This window comes from Gracilinanus agilis, chromosome 1 (assembly GCF_016433145.1).
Source record: "Gracilinanus agilis isolate LMUSP501 chromosome 1, AgileGrace, whole genome shotgun sequence".
Taxonomy (NCBI): domain Eukaryota; kingdom Metazoa; phylum Chordata; class Mammalia; order Didelphimorphia; family Didelphidae; genus Gracilinanus; species Gracilinanus agilis.
The window spans coordinates 22,971,540-22,993,307 of record NC_058130.1 but is presented as its reverse complement, the minus strand read 5'-3'; the positions used below and the strand labels follow the sequence as shown (position 1 = coordinate 22,993,307).

General features: G+C 36.5%; 1 protein-coding gene across 1 annotated transcript in view; it reads left to right on the top strand.

Annotated features, from left to right (window-relative positions):
- Positions 1 to 21,768, top strand: part of FHIT (fragile histidine triad diadenosine triphosphatase) — a 951,800-nt gene that overhangs the window by 905,310 nt on the left and 24,722 nt on the right. The window contains exon 6 of the mRNA XM_044660289.1: positions 17,206 to 17,312. Within this exon, the coding sequence (XP_044516224.1) occupies positions 17,206 to 17,307 (102 nt within the window). The 3' untranslated portion in view covers positions 17,308 to 17,312. The remainder of the gene's footprint in view (positions 1 to 17,205; positions 17,313 to 21,768) is intronic.

The following is a 21,768-nucleotide window of genomic DNA, read 5'->3' as shown; positions in this document are numbered from 1 at the left end:
CCATTTTTAAGATGGACATTTTAAACTTTCCCCACCTCATGGTACCCCCTGAGGAATAAAAGCATTGATTCATATTTCCATCCATGGAAATTGTGTGGTGCTGAAACCCTGTTCTGAACACCACTGTTCTAAAATGTTCTATGTGTAGGAAAACCCCAGAATACCCAGATCTTCAAAGAATTTAAATTGCTTCTCATCTAAAGAGCAATGAAAAGATGTATGGTAGCCATAAATAAGTTGTGGCATATTACCAATGATGACTGGCAATAGGAAGGGGCTTGTAACACATCATATAGGAGACTTGTGATCCAAAAAAGGGAGAGGGCCAATCAGGCAGTAAGAATGAAGGATAACAGATGGACAGCCTGAGGGCTGCACTGCTAACCATGGAATGTTACAGAATTGCAAAATTTGAGAGTTGGAAGGAACCTCAGCAGCAGTCTAGCACAATCCATGTCCCACCTGCCTCCCAAATGCCCACTACAACATTCCCATCTTCCATGGGGAGATGGAAAGAATGCTGAATTTAAAATGAGACCACCTGGATTTCAAATCCTGCTTCTGCCATCATCTACCTGTGTGGTCTTGGCCAAGTCTCTTTACTTCCATAAATCTCAGATTCCTTAACTAAAAAATGAGACATTTGACCCCAGAGATTCCTCCCATGTCTAAATATAACACTTTACATGGCTATCCAGTTTTCTTTTCTTGAAAATCTCAAATAACAGAGAATTGATTGTATTCTCAGGAAACCCATTCAACTTTTGGAAAACACTAATGGGAAATTTTGACTGACATCAATCAGAAATTTTCCTTTTTCTGGTTTCCATCCTTTGTTCCTGGTTCTGACTTCTGAGGCCAAGTTAAGTAGGACTGACCCTTCTATATTCCAGTCCTTCACATAATGGAAAACAGCTATCATGTTCTCCCTGAGTCTTCTTTTCCCTATTAAAAATCACAGTTCTTTCAGGGAATCCTCATTTATCATAGACTAGAAGCTTTTCACCACTCTTAGGGGGTACTTTTCAATGTCCTTCCAAACTCTGACATCCTACACTGAGTCCAGATTTGGTTTTGTTGTTATTATTTTTGTCTTTTAAAAAATTTACATCATTATAAATTGCTTTCCTGAACAGTTGTATCAGTTCACAGTCCCATCAACATTGTATTGGTGTCCCAATTTTGCCTTGTCCTCTCCAACATTTATCATTTTCCCTTTTTGTCATATTATTCAGTCATATAGGTATGCAATGGTACCTCAGAATTGTTATAATTTGCATTTCTCTAATTAATAGTGATTTGGAGCATTTTTATATGACTAAAGATAGTTTTGATTTCTTCATCTGAGAGTTACCTGTTCATATCCTTTGAATATTTGTTAGCTGGGGAATGTGTATTCTTGTAAACTCTGATTCTATTCTCTAAGTATTCGATAAATAAGGCCTTTGTCAGAGACACTTGATATAGAAATTTTTTTCCCCAGTTTCTTGGTTGCTTTAATTTAATTTCTTCAATTAAAAAAATTAACATAATAAAATTATCTATTTTATATCTTATTATGCTCTCTATGTCTTGTTTGTACACAAATTCTTCCCTTATCCATTAAGCTGACAGGTAAATTATTCCATGCTCCCCTAATTTGTTTATGATATCACTATTTCTAAAGCATGTTTTCATTTTGACTTTACCTTGATATATGGCATGAGGTGTTTGGTCTGTGCCTAGTTTCTGCTATACTATTTTCCAGTTTTCCCAATAGGTTTTATTGAATTCTTCCAAAAGTTTAGATCTTTGGATTTGTCAAACATTAGGTTACTATGGCCATTTACTACTACCTGTTGAGTAACTAATTTATTCCAGTGATTCACTACTATATTTCTTCTTAGCCAGTATCAGATTGTTTTGATGGTGCTTTATATTGCAATTTGATTTATATTACAAATTGTTTTGATGCTACTTTATATTACAATTTGAGATCCAATAGAGCTAAGCCACATTCCTTTATATTTTTTTAATTAATCCCCTTGATATTCCTGACTTTTTGTCCTTTCAGATAAATTTTGTTATTTTATGCTAGTTCTGTGAATTACTTTTTGGGTAATTTGATTTATGTGGTAGCGAATAGGTAAATTAATTTATTATATTTCTATTTTATTGATTCAACCTACCCATGAGCAATTAATGTTTTTTCTACTTCTTTAGATCTGACTTCATTCGTGTGAGAATTGTTTTGTAGCTGTGGGTTTGTCTGGGTGGGTAGACTCTCAGGTATTATATATTTTCTACAATTACTTTAAATGGGATTTCTCTTTCTCTCTTTTGCTTTTGTACTTTATTGGTCATATGGAAAAATGCTGATGATTTATGTGGGTTTATTTTATATCCAGCAATTTTTATGTTAATTAAATTAATTGAAAAACTTCATTACTAATTATTTTGATTAGTTTTTTGGTTGATTTTTTAGGATTTTTTAAATCTACCTGCAAACCTATCACCTGCAAAGAATGATACCTTTATTTCTTCATTACCTTTGCTGATTCTTTCAGTTTCTTCTCTTATTGCTATAGTCTGTCTTTCCAGTACAATATGGAATACTAGTGTTGATAATGGGCATCCTTGCTTCACTCTTGTTCGTATTAGAAAGACTTTTAGTTTATTCCCATTAGAGATAATGCTTCCTAATGGTTTTAGATAGATATTATTTATCATTTTGAGAAATATTCCATTTATTCCAAGTTGTGTAGTGTTTTTAAATAGGAATGGTGGTTGTATTTTGTCAGAAGCTTTTTCTGCATCTATTGAGACAAACATGTGGTTTCTGTTTTTTTTTTATTGATGTGGTTAATTATGCTAATAGTTTTCCTGATATCGAACTATTCCTGCATTCCTAGCATAAAATCTCATTGACATCAGTAGAGTCATTGCATATATTATTTTCCTGGTTCTGTTTACTTTGCTTTGTACTAGTTCATTTATGGCCTCTCCAAATTTCCATGTACCAGATTTGCTCAGTCATTCCCCAATGTATCACTTGTATTTTTATTTTTATTTGGGCCCACTTTTTAGGAATGAGAAAGACTCAGAAAGTAATGAAATAATATTTAGAAGTAGGCAACTGGGGAATGATCCATGTTTTATCCATAGGAAGATACACATTCAGTTGATGATTCCAACTGGATCTATGGAGATCAGGTTAGAACCTACAATGGGTTCTACCGTGGATCTGATGACTTATGTTCTTAATTCATATATGGAAGAAATGACTGGCTCCACTACACCATATGGACTAAGATGTCCATGTGATATTTATTAATTAGTATTTTTAGCTCAAGTCCAAAAATGGCAAGCATCACTGCCACTCTGTGTCATGAAGATACCAACTGGGTATCAATTTCCTTACAGCTGGGGTGGCTCACCAGCCATCTTAAGGTGTTTTTTTAAGAGGAAGAATCATTTGGGCAAGATGGAATGTGAAACAAAAGGCTTAGGAGATTCAGGTTACCCAAATGCTGGCTCCCTTCATAGTGCCTGGCAACAGATGCTGACATCACTTCAGGATTACAGGAGAATGATCTTTCTCAAACACTAATATCAGAAACACACAAGATAAAAGGGCTTCCTGAACATGGCCAGCCAAGAAAATTGCTTTTTGAATAAATGTTCCCTTCTCTGAAGTTTGTACTTTCATGAAATGTCCCCCCAGAAGGAGTTTCATTTTCTTTTGGGTAAGTATGTTTGTTTGTTTTAAAACAGGAGGCCAGAGGAAACTGAACTAACTGAAGCCTTTTGTCTCATGGGGATACCCCAATCTCTTTTCCATTGAAAAAGCAATAAAGAAGATGGGTTTTAGAGGCACTGCCATGCTCTGGGATTAGCATGTGAAAGAATTCCTCATGCCTACAGATGCAATAAGCAGCATCTTGGTCCTTGCCTCAAGGCTATGTCTCTAGTTTCCCCAACATCCCATGAACATTTCCAGTTAGAGAATGTAGTGGTTTAAGAGCTCAGCATTTTCTCTCGGTATTTTTTCACACCTCTGCTACTAAGGATGCTGGACATAAGATAGTCTCCCACAGGGAAATATGTTGGGATGGAAGGGAAGGCAGAATTCTGAGCTGAGAGCCAAGAAGTAGGTTCTGCCCCCAGCTCTGTTACTGACCTTAGGCAAGTCACTGATCTATGTTGGGACTCAGTTTTCTCATCTATCAAACAGAGAGGATAGCCCTTCCTACTTTCTCAAGTATAGTAGGAGAAAAATTGCCTGAGATGGGGATCAGGATGATAATTTTAATTTTTGACACTAAGATCATCTAGCAATACTTTATCTCCCATCTTATCTCTGGATATATTGAGGCACCTTGAGTCATACAAAGAGTTGGCCTTTGGGTCAGGAAGACCTGAATTCAAATGTGACACTTGTGTGAATCTGAGCAAATCTCTTAATCTCTCAATGTCAGTTTTTCCATCTGTAAATGGGGGTAATGTTAACTATTGTGTATACCTGGTTGAGTCGATGCACACATAAGAGCTCTAGGCAACTCTCTAAAACTATTTGAGTTGAAGAGAAGGTAAAAGCTTGCATTACTGAAGGAAATTTCCTTGCCTAGGAGTACAACAAAATCCCAGGTTCAATCCTTCTCCTTATTTGCCTTATACGGTTGTCCTAAAAGTCAAATGGCATAATGTAAGTAATTCATTTTGCAAAATTTATAAATACTTTATAAATGCCCATCATTGTTAATATGCATGCATCTATTTAACATTCATTCCATGCCCAAGTAGCATTCATTCTTTCACTGAACAGATACACCTTTTATTGTTATGGTTATAATTAAACATAGACGTGTTCATTTCTGATGCTGATCCTGCTCATGCACATAAAATCTGTGTGTGTCAGTTCAGGCCATAGAAAACCACCTTGGACATTCAGCCCACACTATGGCTTCTCTTGAATGGCATGAGCTTGGTATCAGGAACCCTGGATTCAAATGGAGACTATGGCCTTTCTTAACTGCACAATGAGAAACGTGGCCACTCTAAGCCTCAATTCCTCATCTTCAAAACAGGCAAGACAATCACTGTACAGCCTACCTATTCACTGATATGTGAGGAAAAGCAGTGCTTTGTCATTCCTAAAGCACCCTCTATGTGGGAGCTATTCCCATCCAAATAGCCCACCTAACAAAATGGCGCCAGGATGGTGTGGCCTTGATCTTGGTCAACGAATGCACTCTATGGCTTTGTTTCTCCTGATGTAACCACACGATGTTAGATCAAGCTTATAAGAAACATTTCCCAACTCCATAGATTTTGCCACAGATCTGGGCATCAACATCCTGGCAGGTGATTGGCTCTGTTCTCTGGTTTTCTGCTGATCAGCTCATCCTTGAACAGTATGCTTATAAAAGGCAAGGACAGCCATCAGTTGGGTTTTGCTGATGAAAATCTTTATTGAAAGATGTCCCTGGGTAGGCAACTTTTTTGAATGGCCCTTTAAAATACATGTTTGATTATCTGCCTCAAAAATCATGCATTTTTTTCTGCTGTTAAGTCAATATAATAGATCACAAGGAGGTCTCTATCTCCTTTCATTTTTTGCTTGCTTCTTTCCATTGTTTCCTGTGTAAGAGTGCTAAAAAATGACAACGTGCCTTTGTTGGGGTCCACTACAAAACCCACCCTGTCCCTCCATTTCTTCTCAACATCAAAGACAAGGGAATGCATATGAGTGGTGGCATTCATTTCACAGACCTTTATTGAGCACTTCTAATGTATAAGGCATTAAAGAGGGGAACGTGATACCAGGAACATCTTTTTAGGAGGGTCCAGTGGTTTGAAGTGGGAAGGAAGAAGGTAAATCATAGATGCCCTGATAATGGGACAAAACAACTCTGAAAATCTCAGTCAAAGTCTTCTTTCAATCCAGATCTACACTGTGAATAGCACCCCATTAGATACTTTAACTTGAAAGACAATTGTAAGGACAGACTGTGTCTGTCCCACTACCTGGTTCTTATGTGGGTCCAGGTACTTAGGCAGAAGATTAGATTGTGGGTCCTGGAGGTGAACCAACCACTTTGTCATCCTGTCCTGAGGTGAAATAAGTTAGCAGCTGCTCATCGGTGCTATTCCTGGTTCTCATAATTCCATGGGGATGTGACAAGAATGTGCCTTCTTGCTGATTCACCTGTCTTGTTTGCCAGGGGGCACCTTGTGCTCCCCTTCCTCAGCAGGGTCTAGGTGAAGGGCATTTGCTTGCCCTTTAGTTTATTACTAATTTTTATTTTTATTTTTATTACTAACTATTATTATTAAATAGTTGCCTTTTCAAGGGACTACTGCCTGAGGTTTATATGTATGAGTGGTCTGGTTGGGATCTATGGTGTGGTTTCCATTTTGAAATTATTTTTGTTTTTTGAAAAATCTTTGTAATAAAACTGGGACTTAAAAAAAAACAACCTAGAGAACTAGTGAATATATCAGTGGTACAGAATTATTTGCTATCGATTCACTCTACCAATGGTGTCAAATTCAAATAGAAATGGATCACTGAGCTATGGAAAATTGCGCAATATAAACCAGAGGACTTATGAAAAAATGGAGGTAGTGACACAACACTTGAAACTTCCTCTGTGACACATTAAAAAAATTAAAAAGAATGAATGCTAATAAAATCAATAGCACAGTTTTATATATGTTAATTGGTAAAGAAATAATACGTACCATCCATGGCCTCAGCTGCTCCTCAACCTCAGCCAAGTCCCAGTAGGTCCAGAGCTAAAATGTCAACCACTCCTAGAAAGCAGCCCCATTGGGCAGCGACTCCAGGAATCCAAAGCCACAGCAGAAGATGGGAACGGGGCAGAGGGAGTGTAGTGCTTGGATAGGGACCGGTTCTCCTCTGCCCATAATTCTTGCTGCTTCAAAATAAATGCAATAATTGCAGAATTGTAACCCTGAAAGAAATCTGAAGTTGGTGTGTGGCAGTGGGCATCAGAAGGGTTTTAGCTTGAGAGTTATTGTAAAATGCCCCAATTTTCTAGAGTTCCCATTTTGTCTTGTTATACTTGAATTGGTCTTTACTATATTAGTTGCATTGAAATGAACTCACCTTTTCAAAGTGTTACAGTAGAACTTATGGTACTGCTATCCATTCCTATAGATTTGAAAAAAAATTAAAACCAATACTTTCTGTCTTAGAACTAATACTAAGTATCATTGCCAAGGCAGAAGAGCAGTAAAGGCTAGGCATTGGGGTTGTGACTTGTTCACAGTCACACAGCTAAGAAGTGTCTGAGGTCTGATTTGAACTCAGGACCTTCCATCTCCAGGCTTAGTTCCCTATCCACTGAGCCACATAGCAGCTACCCCTAGATATCTTTACAATCTAACAGGAACTTGAATGCTAGCTCCCTTTCAGGTGACTGAGTCTCTTCTTTACTTCCAAGCTGAACAGATTCTACTTAGTTTTTTTTTTTTAATTTTTAAATTTTTTTTAAACCCTTAACTTCTGTGTATTGGCTCCTAGGTGGAAGAGTGGTAAGGGTGGGCAATGGGGGTCAAGTGACTTGCCCAGGGTCACACAGCTGGGAAGTGTCTGAGGCTGGATTTGAACCTAGGACCTTCTACTTAGTTTTCATTAGTAAGGGAGTTTTGAAAGATATTCTTGGATATTTGAATTTATGGAATGGCCCTTTTAAAGTCCATTTGGTTATCTACCTCAAAATTCACATGTTTCTTTTTTTCTAATAAAGACTATCATGAGCATACCCATAGGTCCATACACCCAAAGATATTTTAAATATAGGGAAAGGCATCACTTTCACTTAATTTTATGGAGTTCATAAGTCATCCTATTAGCAATGTCTTAGAATATATGTGTGAATTCTGCTCCATCCCTTATCTTCCTTCAGACCAAACCACTCAAGCAGACTTACACTTACTCCTCTGCCTTTGTTTTGCCTGATATCACTAAACAAAAGTATTCCAGATCAGACCTTGCCAAGTGCCCAACTTACAGACTGGCAACACCCAGATGTGGCTAATTTTCATTATAGGTAAATTTTGGGTGAGGGTCCTCCATGGTTATACAAACTGAAATGATTCCTTTGATCCCCTCCTTCAGATCTCCTCAAGAAAAAACAAAAGCGAGTAGTTGTTGTTTGCTGAGCTGTCCCTAACAAGCTTTCTAACAAAACTGGGAACTTCAGTCTCAGACCAATTAATGCATACTTTTGGCAGTTTATGATATGCTGCAGCAAGTCGGAGATACAGACCATTGTATGACAAGACGTGGTGGATACTCCAAGGGGTAGAGATATTAGCAGTCAGCTGGCTAACATCTGATCCAAAATGCGATGCTGGCAAAATTTCATCGACTTCTTTGGCAACAGCCTTGACAATGTGATACTTTAATGTATAATTGGATAAGTAATTGGGTTTTGTTATAGTACAGTGGTTTGGCATAATTATTTTCCAGGGCTGTGATTTTCTAGCTAATAAATACTTTGGGGGGTTACAAATTCTTAAGTATCAACACTTTATATTCATTGAAATTGGGATGATACTAATTAATATAAAAGCTTATTTCAGCATTTTAGCAGGAAAGGCTATATGAAAAACGTTTGTCCTGTCGTGAGGGATTCCACTTATGTCAAAGCTTTGCCTTTGCCCTCATCAAATGGATGGGTTCTAGAGGCCAAGTATCTTCTCCTTGATGAAGTCTGAATATATCTCCATAAAACAAGCAAGGAAATGAACCTGTGGGCTACCATAGTATAAACTGAATGGTGGGGAAGGAAACCTGAAACTACCTGACAACACTGACATATTAGCTAGAGGTCAACACGGTGGCTGCTTAGCCACTTGACTTAGAAAATAAAAAAGAAAAACCTGGAGTTAGAAACCAATATTTAAAGAATTTCCATAGGGTCATAGGTCTAGAGTTAGAAGAGATGATGGAGAACTTCTTGTACAAAGCCTTCATTTTATAGATGAGGAAACTAAGGCTCATGCCAAGTGACTTACCCAAGGTCACACCAATAGTCAAGTGTTAAAGGTAAGATTTGAACCCAATTCTCTGACTCCCAAATCAGTGTCTTTCCTACTATACCAAAATGGCCAGAAACACCAGAGATTCTTAGTGGAGGCATGCTTTTTTTCTGGAAGTAAAAGGAAAGAATAATTCATAAAGAATTATGCAGTCCAGGTTCAACTGAATCACTTCTCACCTCTGAGATCCTGTCCATATTTTATTCTAGTATTCACTTAACCTCCCACTTGATGTAAAGGGGATAATTCATTCTTGAAAATTATAGAGTTAAAACTAAGAGGGACTGAAGAAGCCAGCAAGCCCATTCTTATCATTGTACAGAGGGAAAAAAACACTTCAAAGATGGTGAAATGACTTCCCCACAGTCACACGGGTCACTGGAGAGGTGACATTCCAGGCCAGGTTGTCTGACCCCAAATCTGTCCCATTTCCCACTGTATTCCATTGCTTCTCTCTAGGAATAATAAAGAATCATCACTGACATTAAAATATTAATTAGAGATTTGCAAAGACTTCTGCTTCCCACCAGGTTGGACAGAAGGTAATATATTTTTATTATCATTTTACAGATAAGGACACTGAGGTAGAAATGACTTGCCTGAAATCTCATAATTAGTAAGGATACAGTAAAGACAAAGACCCAAGAACTAAGTAAATCTGTGTTTGTTCTGTTTCATCAAAGCGGGCTAGACAGATGACTTAGTGGTAACCTAGCAGTCATTATAATTCTGGTGTCAGTACATTTTCACTGAGACCCAGGACAGAAAATTGGGGCAGTCATGGATTCAATATCTGTTCTCTCCTATTGTTCACTGCAGAACTTACTGACAGTTTGTCACTTAATTGTCAGGACTTCCCTGAAGGAAAAGACATCCCCACCTACATAAAGCATCTGAGTGACAGCATAGGGATTCGATTCAATAAAATTAATAAATATCTACTCTGTTCTAGGCACTGTGCTAAGCACTGATGATAACACAAAAGGCAAAAGATAGTTCCTTCCCTCCAGGAGCTTACAATCAAAAAGGAGAGAGAAACAGTGATGTATAAACAGGCAATATACAAGATAAATTTTTGTTGTTTAGTCATTTTTAGTCATGCCCAAGTCTTTGTGGCCCCAGGAGGCAAACACTGGAATGGTTCTCCATTTCCTTCTCCAATTCATTTTACTGATGGGGAAACAAAGGCAAACAGGGTGAAGTGACTGGCCCAGGGTTACACAGCTAAGAAGTGTTAGAGGCTGGATTTTAATTCAGGGCTTTCTTCATAATTCCAGGTCTAGCATTCTATATATTGCACCACTTACCAGCCTCTATGGGAAATATATTATTTATATGATTATACACATTTGGCAAAATAAAGAACTAAATAACTTGAGAAAAATTTAATGTATGTGACCAGGTTGAGATAATATGGTAGGAGGAGGATGTTTCAGAATTATTCTGTGCATTTGGTAAGATATAACATGCTTTATATGATTAGAATGAGAATGATGAAAAATTATATAAAATAAGGGGGAAAAGATAGAAAATATTAAGGGATTCTTTTGTTGGTAGAATGGGGAGGAGAGAAAAAGGAACACCTGCATAATTACAGCTCAAATTCTATTATGATGTAATGATTATTTAAAACATCTGGTGCTATATTGGAGAAAGAATAATAGATCTTTGGAATACATTCGATGGTCATGATTTAGAACAAATTCATATGGCATACTAAGCTTCCTTAAACTCAAGATCACTGAACAGTGATAAGAAGGCATTACTTAATAGAAAACAAACTTTGAGGATAATGGTATAATAATTTAGTCCAAAATGTCAATAGACTTGTATTTATTTTACCCCATACTTGAAATAAATTTCAAATGCAGTAAAGTTTAAATAATTTTAAAGTATTGAAATTTATTGTGATAGAATGTTGCATCTTTCAGAGCCATGCTAAGGGAAAAATATTTAAACATTCATGACTTTGAAGAAAATATGAGACAAAATAGATATATTTCGGTTTTGCATAACACAAAGTCCTGAATGCAGAATATGAAAGAAAAAAACAGTTGGAAAATCTTTGCAATAAACATTTCAAATAAAAATCTGGTATGCAAAATCTTTGCAGAACTGCCATATTTATAAGGATAAGATTTCTTCTCCAAAAGATCAGTGGTCAAAGAAAATGAGCAGGCAGGTCTTAAAAGAATAAGCACATTGCTGGCAACCACATGAAAAAGGGATTAAACCCCTTAATGGTCCCAGAAATGCAAATGAAGACTCCTCTGAGATAACATTTGGCATCAATCAAAGTGTCAAAGATAATAAATTAAGATGATACAATTCAAAGTTGTGGGAAAACAGGCCTCCTAATACAATTCTGATGGAGCTGTGAATTGGTTCAGTCTCTTTCAAAAGCAGAAGAAAATTATTTATTCATTCTGTGTGTGTGTGTGTGTGTGTGTGTGTGTGTGTGTGTGTGTGTGTGTGTGAAAAGCATTTATTAAGCATGTGTTATGTACAAGACACTGGGCTTTGAGCTGGAAAATCAATGATACAATAATAATCCCTTACCTTCAAAAAGCTTCAGTTCTATTGGGGAGAAAGTAAATTCAAAGTCAGTTCTTCATTTGAAGAAAAAGCCACTAACTCCTTGGGAGATCAGGAAGGGCACCTGAGCTGAAGCCTGAAGGAAGCTAAGGATTCTAAGGGGATGAGGTCCAATATCCCTGGTCTGCCTAGGCAAAGGTGGGAGATAGAAGCACATAGAGAGGATTAAGGCTAAAATGTCAAGTGTATGAAGAGAAGGAATGTGAAATAATTCTGGGAAGGCCGGTTATAAAGGATGCAACAAAAATTACTAAAACGTCCTTATTCTTTAACTGTTTAATCAGAAGATCTATACAAAAATATTCTTAGCAAATCTGTTTGAAATAGCAAAATGGTAAGGTCTCTCCCTCCCTCCATTCCTCCTTTCCTCCTTTCTCTCTTTTTCTCTCTCTCCCACTCTCTCTTTCTCTCTCCCTCTCCCTCTCTCTTTCTTCCTTTTCTCTTTGTTTGTTTCCTTCTTTTTCTTTCTCTATCCCTGTCTTTCCCTCCCCCTCTGTCTCTCTGACACTGTTTTTCCATCTCTGACACTGCCTGTCCATCTCTCTTCACACACAATAATAATCCAGCCATGGGAAAATAAGATCAATACATAGGTATGATTCTTAGGATTCAGAATTCCCCAAAATTCCCTGCTGTGTATTTTACTAGGTTTGGTCACTGACATCTCTCCTCTTTTAATCATAATGATCTTGCTACCCATCCCTCAGTCCTGACTTGGCACTCTTGGGGTGCCTTTTTAATGCATTTATCATGCCACCTTGGATATTGTAGTTAGAAGGATATTTATACCTCTCCCCTTTGCTGGACTGTAAGCTCAATGAAGGCAGAGACCTTTGTCTGATCCAGATTTTCAATATCTTCTCCTTTAGTACCTTTACTACATTCTGCGTAAAGTAGGTTCTTAATAAGTGTATGCTGAATGCAGTCCAATTCCTTAAGCAGTTTTCTGAAAATGTGATCCATTTTGTCATTTACACCACATTTGTGGGCTTTTGCACATGAAAATGCGAATTTATAGATGCTTTTTTCTAACTCGTAAATACTCTAGTGCTCTCTGTAGCCATACAAAAGAAGCCTCCGGAACCTCCTATTTTTGTTTTTACAGAAAGCTGCCTATTTTTCCTCATCAGATGAGTTTAAATAGAATATGTTTATGTCCCAATTCCGATCCTTATTTTTAGGGTGTGTTTTCTTCAGTATATACATCAGTCTCATCCCTCGGGATATGCTTTTAAGTATTATACTTCAATAAAGCAATCAAATTGCAGAGATAAGTTACAGGAAGATTGGCTTCCAGAAAAGCACTATTGTCAAAGTTTCCTTGAGTAGGCAAGTAAATAAAGAAAGGGCTTATTTACCTCAGTATCAGTTTTACCAAGAGAGAAAGAAGAGTAATTAATGACAAGTTGGCAGGCAGAATCTATTCAGTTCCAAGACACTGAGAGCTGGATTTCCCATTAGAAAAGCAATGAGATCCCTTACCAAGTATCCTAGACTTGGTCTCAGTTGTAGCACCAACCTCTTCCCCATACAGATACAAATACACCTTACTTTTGGACCTTCAGAAAAGCTACCCAAGGTTTGAAAAAGTCAGTGGTTCAGCACCCAGCCAAAAACTATGGATGCTAAGGTTGCACCAATGTGTTCATTTTCCACACCTAGAGGTCATGTTAGCTCACAGTAAAGAATCACAGGAAAATTGATTTAGAGCTGGAAGAGACCTTGGAGAAGACTGAGTCCCAACTATTCATTTTGGAGATAAGGACAAAGAGGTCTAGAGATGGAGTCACACAGCAGATAAATTATATAGGCAAACAATATGGGGAAAAGGAGGAAAAGAAAAGATTCCTGCCCCATCCCCAATCCCCAAACACAGGGCATGCTCTCTTCTTCAGGCCACCACTATGTTAAGCCAGTTGTAGAAAGAACAAAGAAAGAAGGAAGCCAGGAGATGGATGAAGGCCAGATTGGTCCTCCCCACAAAATGGAAACCTCAGAAGAAACTCATCGGTAGGAGAAGGGGGCAGAATTTAAAGAGGGATATTGAAGATGGAAAAGGTTGCAGGTATAGTTAGATGTTCCAGGGTGAATAAACTCCAGGATAATATAGCCACAGAAGCACGACAATGTGAGACCTTGCTTTCCCTTCCTTCTCTGTAGACACAGATGACTCTAACTAGGAGATGCTACCTGTTCTGTTGGTCTTGGGTGATGGGTTGGTTAATTCTGCTCAGCTGTTTTCCCCCTTTCCTTTTTTCCTTTTTTCTTCATAAGGGAGCTCTCATGGCATGGTGGCTAGAGAGTCAGGGGGGATGTCCAAGTTAATGTCTTTTTTGGGCCAGATTCTAGTTTTGTGACTGAATGAATCTGTTAGCATCTCTGTGCCCTCACCAACATTCTAAGGCTAGAAGGTCAGCATGCTTTGGAAGCGTTCTCTCACTTGAGAGTTCCCCAGACCAATTGTGACAATTTCTAGTCCTTCTCCCTGGAGACAAAGAATTGGGCTATACTGGCGTATTGGTTAGTTTTGAAGAACTACTTTCCCTTTCTTTTTCCTCTTTTATTTATTCTTATTCATTCAGATTCTTTGTAGCTGCACTAGTCATTTGTAAATGTGAGGAATGACCATAAACTGTTCTTTTCCCAGTACCAGTATTAGAGCTGGAGTTTGAAGTATGGACCCATTCTTAGCAAAATAGACCAGACATCTTTAGGGAGTATTAGTCCAAGGGACCACAGGATGAAGGAACCAGAGCTAGTAAGGCTCTCAAAGGCCATCTTGTTCATCCACCTCATTACACGGATAAAGAAACTGAGGCAAAAAGAAAAAAAAAGGCTGAATGATTTATCTATAGTCACACAGGCAATAAGCAGCAGAAATTAAATATGACCCCAGATCCTCTTCCTTTTTCTACTGCACCCCATTAAAATCAATCAATGAATCAGCCTCATGAATACCCATCTTTTTTTTTTTTAATTCTTGTATTGCATCAATGTCTCTTATAAACCATTCTTAAGCCTTGGCATGACATGACCATCTGTGAGGCATATGAAAATAACAGACGGTTACCCTAATATCCAGGAAAACACTGACATTCCAAGATTCTAAATTACGTGGACTCATCTGGCAGAATCTGCACCACTATGAGGCCACTTAATGTTTGATTTCTGGGCTTCCGTCTCTTTTGACATGAGTACCAGAAGTGGGGAGACCATATATTCTGAGGTTTGAAGCGTTCCCCACCATTCCACTGAATTGTTAGAAGATGGATTTACAGCTGACCTGGAGCAAGTATCAGAATGAAATTAGTCCCTGACTAGAAGAACAGCAATCCGCTTTCCCTTGCCCAGGGCAATGGCATCATATCTGCGCCTTGCAAGGAAGGAAATTACTTCCTGATGTCATTTCCATCTACTAAAGAGAATTAAATCCTCGTAGCAAAATGCAAAACTGACTTGCTGGAAGCTAACTTCTGAGTAGAAGATAGATCGCTCTCATAAACATATTTGCAGTTTGGTTATATGCTAATAATCCTCATTTACTTTTGAAAACACGATGAGTAGAAATGTCACTTTGCTGGAAAGCAGACCATGTGTCACCCCTCCTCAAATGGCTTTCCCTTTTGTATCCAGTTTTGTGTCTAACTAATGGGAGGAAAATGCCCATTGGCTTGCATGGCCTTAGTGTTGGGCTGGAGTAAACCTAGAATATTTTAGTTCAAGGCATTTAAACCAATTATTGTTGGTGTTTTCCCTTATTTAATGGGAAATATTGTAAGCTCCTTAGGGACAGAGTTCCTATGCTATTGTCTTTTCAACAATAATGCCCTTTATACATATTTGGAAATAATTTATTATTATTTATCATTCACTACGAGGAAATAATTATTTATAAGAATCAAAGATAAAGTTGCATGTCAAGTTTGGAGACAAAGTTAGACATTCATGAATCTGCCATTGTATTTGACCTTTAAATCAAGTAGGCCAAAGGAGAAGGGATGATAAAGTGTAAAATCCACTCAATTTGTTATCAGGTCATCAGAATTTGAATCCTGACTATATTGCTGTTTATATGTATCATCTTGGACAAGCCATATGTTCTCTAAGCCTTAGCCCCATCCATAAAATTAGAGAGATTGGATTAAATCTTTTCCATCTCAACATACTAGAAATTCCTCCATCTCTCCTTGGAAACATTGCTTTTGGGAACAAATCTGCTCCAGTTGTCACAGAATAATAATGTCTGAACTGGAAAAGACTTCAGAGAGCAAAGTGTCATGGAATCTCAGAGTTGGAAAGGGTCTCACCAGTTCAACCCATAGCTGAGAAAGAGTACTCACTATTATAAAAATAAAAGTATATTTATATATGCTTAATACATATATAACATATAATATTACATATATACATGAAGATTTGTTTGAGGACCAAGAAATGACAGACCTTCCAGGGTATGGTGGTACCGTGGCTCATTTTCATATTCTGGTGTTTTGAAATATATCTTTTTGGAAATATTTTGTTTTTACATTGCCTACAATTACTCCTTCATCTTTTCCCTATTCAAAGAGCCATCCCTATATAAATGCCTGAGTAGTAGTTGTCCATCTTTTAAATGAAGATCTCTAATGAAATAAAAGGTACCTCTTTGCAATTTATCCCAGTGCTCCTAATTGTCCGCAAATTGAATCACTCATCCACATGACAGCTTTAATAGTCTTCTTCTTTAATAGGTTAGAAACGTACTAAGATCTTGGGAACACCGTGTTTATATTCTATTTACAGATAAATATCCTATTTTGACTTTAGTATTTTACTGAAGACTATACAAACTTTTTAATAGATAGTAGCGTAATATCAGTGGGTGAAGAAGATTTAAAGCTAATTCAGCCAATGAAGACAGGTCTATTTGTCTACCATTTCTATTCATGTTAATTATTCATTACTGTTTATCATCTTGAAGCCTTTTCTTAGGGTGTGGGGGGAGTGAAAGGAGAGACATTAGACTTATATGTCCATACTTATTCTTCATCATTGTCTTATTTATTCCTTTGCTTACATTAGGAATACTGAACAGAAATCCTATATGAAGCTAGAGGTAACAAAAACATCTGTAGCAAAGTCAAAAAAAGACTATAGGTTTTAATAAAAATCCAGAGGTGGGAAAATGTCAGAAAATATAAATATGAGAGGAAGGAAAGGAGGAAGAAAGGGAGGGGAGGAGAGAGGGAAGGAGAATTCTGAAAAGGAAGTAAAGAAAAGTTGAGATGAGAAGAAACAAATTACATCTCTGATTATGTCATCACGTATGGTCTATGCTATTCCCTTCTTTTGACTACATATGTGGGTACACACATATACATATGTACACACATATATATTCAGTTTAATATAGTTTTTGAGAATTTATCAGACTCTTTGAGTACAGAAAAGACAATTCAAACCAGGTAAGTAAAATGTATAGAAATGACTGGTGACAACTTATGGGTAAAATTCTTCCTTGAGCATTTACAGAAACTGTGGCAATCTATTAAGAAGTATCATCTAATTTTGTCTCCAAAGCTTCAGAAACATGATAAAGGAGAAGAAGATTCCCCAGCCAAATGGAGATCAGAAGATGAAATGGCTGCGGAAGCAGCTGAGCTACGGGCATATTTTCATTAAAGAAGGTAAGAAATCCCACAAATAAATGCAGGTAAGAGTTTGTAATGGGGCTCAATTCTGTGTACAGGTTAAGTTCTTATCCTCAACACTTTGATTACAGGTAATATCTGGAGCCAATCTGATTTCTTTTAAGTGTGCTACAGATACATCTAACAGAATTTACATGGCATATTTCCACAACTTTTTTTCTTATATTGAAACTGAACATAGTGATAGAGAGAGAAATAGAAATAGACATCTATTTCTAGAGAAAAGAGATAGACAATATATATATAGAGATATATAAAGACAATATATAATTATATAAAGATATAAATATCAAAATCTATGTATATCCTACTTCCTTTATGTATTGATTTTCTCCATTTTCTGTATATTTATTATTCATTGATAACTAGAGATAATTGAGATACACAGAATGAGATGACAGAAATGAGAGAAAGAGAGAGAGAGAGAGAGAGAGAGAGAGAGAGAGAGAGAGAGAGAGAGCAAGAGCGCACACTGAGGAAGGATACATTGAATGGCAACCTATCAATATGGAGAAAAAAAAAACAAAACTTAAAATATAGACCATGTTCCTAAAGTGAGATCTCATTAAAATGGAAAAAAATGTGTCATATAGGAGTATGGCCTATATTCTTAACAGTAGGATATTATTGAGGGTGTATGAGGTGCTCTGAAGGATACATGAGTACACTAAACAATCATGAACCTCAAGAACCTTGTCTTTTAATGTAGATAAAACAAGAACATTTGAAATAAAACAGGAGATGGGAAGTAGAGATAAATTCAGATTGGCCCTCAAAAGGCACAAAGGCTACTCCCAAAAAATGAAGCAACATAAATAAAGGTGGATAGGTGAAGGTGCCAATCCTCAATAACAGGGAAAATGGGGTTCTTCCCATAGAGACAGTCATTGTTCATGCAGAGAGATCAGGATCAGAATACAGAGGGTCATAAATATAAGATGGAATAGTTTTGACTTGAGGAAAATGGTGTCATGGAAAGGCATCTGGAAGAAGTAGATGATTGGTTAAAAAAGGGGGTAGAAAAGAGCATTTGTGTATGAAAATCTGTTAAACATCCATAATTATAGCTTCTTATATACAGTATTAGAGAAAAGCAGATTATTAGAGAGACTGAATAGAAAACTGGGAGGACTTCTTTAAAGACCAAGAAATAACAGAGCTTCAAAGGCACGAGAGTGCCATAGCTCATTTTTGTGTCCTGAGGTATAAAATATTCATTGATATATTTTGTTTTTACATTGCATACATTTCCATCTTCATCTTTTCCCTATCCAAAGACCCATCCCTTATAACCAATAATTTTAAAGAAGAAGAAAAATAACAAAGCCTACCAAAACATTTTTAAAATTTCTCTCTCTCTCTCTCTCTCTCTCTCTCTCTATATATATATATATATGTATATATATATATACACATATGTATGTATATGTATGTACCTCCACAAACATTTTTCCACTCCTGTTGATGCTGACCTCTTTGAAGGACTTGGGAGCAGTGTGTTCTCATAGTTTTTGTTTAGGGAAAATACTCTTGAAAATTTACTAATATTCCATTTCATTTGTTTATAATTGTTCTTTTCATTTATATTGTTACTATTATTGTGTATTTGTTTTCCTGGTCCTGCTTACTTCACTATGCATCAATTTCTAAAAGTCTCTTCATGCTTCTCTGTTTTCATTACATTCATTATTTCTTTTTTTTTTATTTTAAACCCTTAACTTCTGTGTATTGACTTATAGGTGGAAGAGTGGTAAGGGTGGGCAATGGAGGTCAAGTGACTTGCCCAGGATCACACAGCTGGGAAGTGTCTGAGGCCAGATTTGAACCTAGGACCTCCCGTCTCTAGGCCTGGCTCTCAATCCACTGAGCTACCCAGCTGCCCCACATTCATTATTTCTTACAGGAGAGTAATAGTTCATTAAAATGATGTACTACAGTTTATTTCACCATTTTCCAGGGGATGGACAGCTATTATATTTGCAGTTATTGAATATCACAAAAAGTGCCATTATAAATATTTTAGCATAATAAAGAACCTTTCTTTTTAATCAGTGAGTGACCTTTTACGAACGAATATATATATATATGTATATATATATGCATATATATATACATATATATATTAGAATCTTTGGGTCAAAATGCAAGAGCATCATAATAATTTTGTTTTCATAATTCTTTTTTTTCCTCCTTGAAGAGTATGTAGGATTAACTCAGTTTTTTGAGTGTGAGAATTTTGGGGAGCTATGGGGTGATTAATTAAGGATTAGTAGTTCCAAGAATAGAGTGGATTTCTTGAGCATTATATCATAAAAGAGGAATAAGACACTGAGGACAAGAATAGTCTTATCTGAGCAAATGAGAATGTTGAAAAAGCAAGCAGAAGAGTGGAAGGACTGATGAGAGAGAAGAGTTGAGAAGATAGCAAGAAGCAGTTCATAATAAAGCAGGAGAGTCAGCTAATAAAAAAGCTTCAGCTGCTGGGTTTTGAGTTGCTGACTGGCTAGAGAAAGACTGAAGTTGACTGGAAAAGAGCTCTGCCTTTCGATTACCATCTATTATCTACCTCTTGAGAGAAATGAAACTTTTATGAGGTGTTTATTGTTTTCTTCTATTGTTTCTGATTTAGTAAGGGAAAAAGTGTGCTCAGAATTTACTTTTCCATAGCAGAGACTTGAAGCTGATTATGAAACCCGGCATCTCGGTGAATGAAAAGCTAAGTTGGGGTTGTCTGCATTGCCCAGAAAGCCTCCTGAAGGAGCTTATTTACTTTTCTGGCTTAAGGAATAGCGTATTATTACAGTAGTGCAGCACTTCTCCTTTGTCTTTTAAAAGGTAATTGTGAGTTAAGAGAACGTGTCATTGTTTCATCAATTTAAGAACAAAAAAAAGAGTCAAGTTGTCCATCGGGAGAATGGTAGAGACAAGAGAGGTGGCAGTCAGCAGGGAGGAATGATTTATTTGGGTAGAGATAGTACATGAAGGCATTAAGAAAGACTATCATGGCCTGCAGTAGAATTGTAAGTTGCTCCAAGCACATGGATTGTCTCCATTCATGAATCTTTATTGCCTCTGACACAGTATTATATTACCTTAAAGTACATAATTTCTTTAGCTATTCTATTTATGAGTATCTACTTTGCTTCTGATTCTAATCTTATTAAGTTCTACATGTATCCATTCTCTATGATGAATATTATTTGTATCTGCAGTCGAGTGTGGACCAGATTTGGGTGGACTGTGATGGTTTGATTACTCCTTTAAATCTCTTATACTGAGTAAATGAGATATGTCTATTCTTTCTACTTTATAAGTAGATAAATGTTATATATTTATTTATATTTTATCCATAACTACATTTATATTTAAGAGTGAATCTTTGCAAAGGAATGATTTTATATAGATGGAAAATATGCTCATAGGGCCACAGGATGGATAGAGATGAGACCTGGATGTGTATCTTCCCACCCTACAAAAGGGTTATCTCAAGAGTCTGAGAGATTTTTTAATTGTAGTCATGAGGTCATTCTCCTGGAACTCAAACTTGACAGGGTGCGGACAGATTGGAGGGAATGAGCCAACCTAGAGAGTGAGTGGTGGTCACTTCCTGTATGAGGGGTTAGGTTTGGGGGGTTCACACCATTTTATGTAGCTATGGAAATGAGGTAGCATGGTGAAATAGGTAGAATGTTTAATTTAGAGTTAAGGTCTGGATTTAAATTTCTACTCAGACATCAATTGGCTGTGTGATTCTTGAAAAGCCATTTGAACTCTCTGGGCATAAACTTTCTCATCTGTAATGAGGATAGTACTTACCTCTCACCAGGAAAAGATAAGGTCAAGTGAGATAATTTATGAACTATCTCTCTCTCTCTATGTGTGTGTACATATATGCACATACATATATACATAATGCATGTATATTTATTTATATTTTATATATAAATATAATTTTATGTAAATATATTTTATATTTATATAAATATCTATTTATAAATAATTTATAAATAATTTATATTTTATATATTTATTTTATTATATAATATATATGATTATATATACATTATATATAATTTATATTTTTATATAAATATGTTTTATATTTATATAAATATGTATTCATATTTTATATACATATATTTTAAATTTATATAAATATATATATTTAAACTTTAAAGCCAGTCACAGAGAGGTAAAATGGTGTATTGAATAGGGACCTGCTCTTCAAGACAAGGAAGACCCGAGTTCAAAATTATCTTGGATATATTGGTTGTGTGATCCCGAGTAGCTTCCTTATCTTTGCCGGACTCTGGGCAGTTTTCTAAGATTGAAAATTGCAGAAAAGGTGCTGACTTCCATTGGTGAAAGGAGTTTTCCAACATGGGAGTTCTTTTTATCAATATAATCTTTTATCAATAAAATTACATATCTA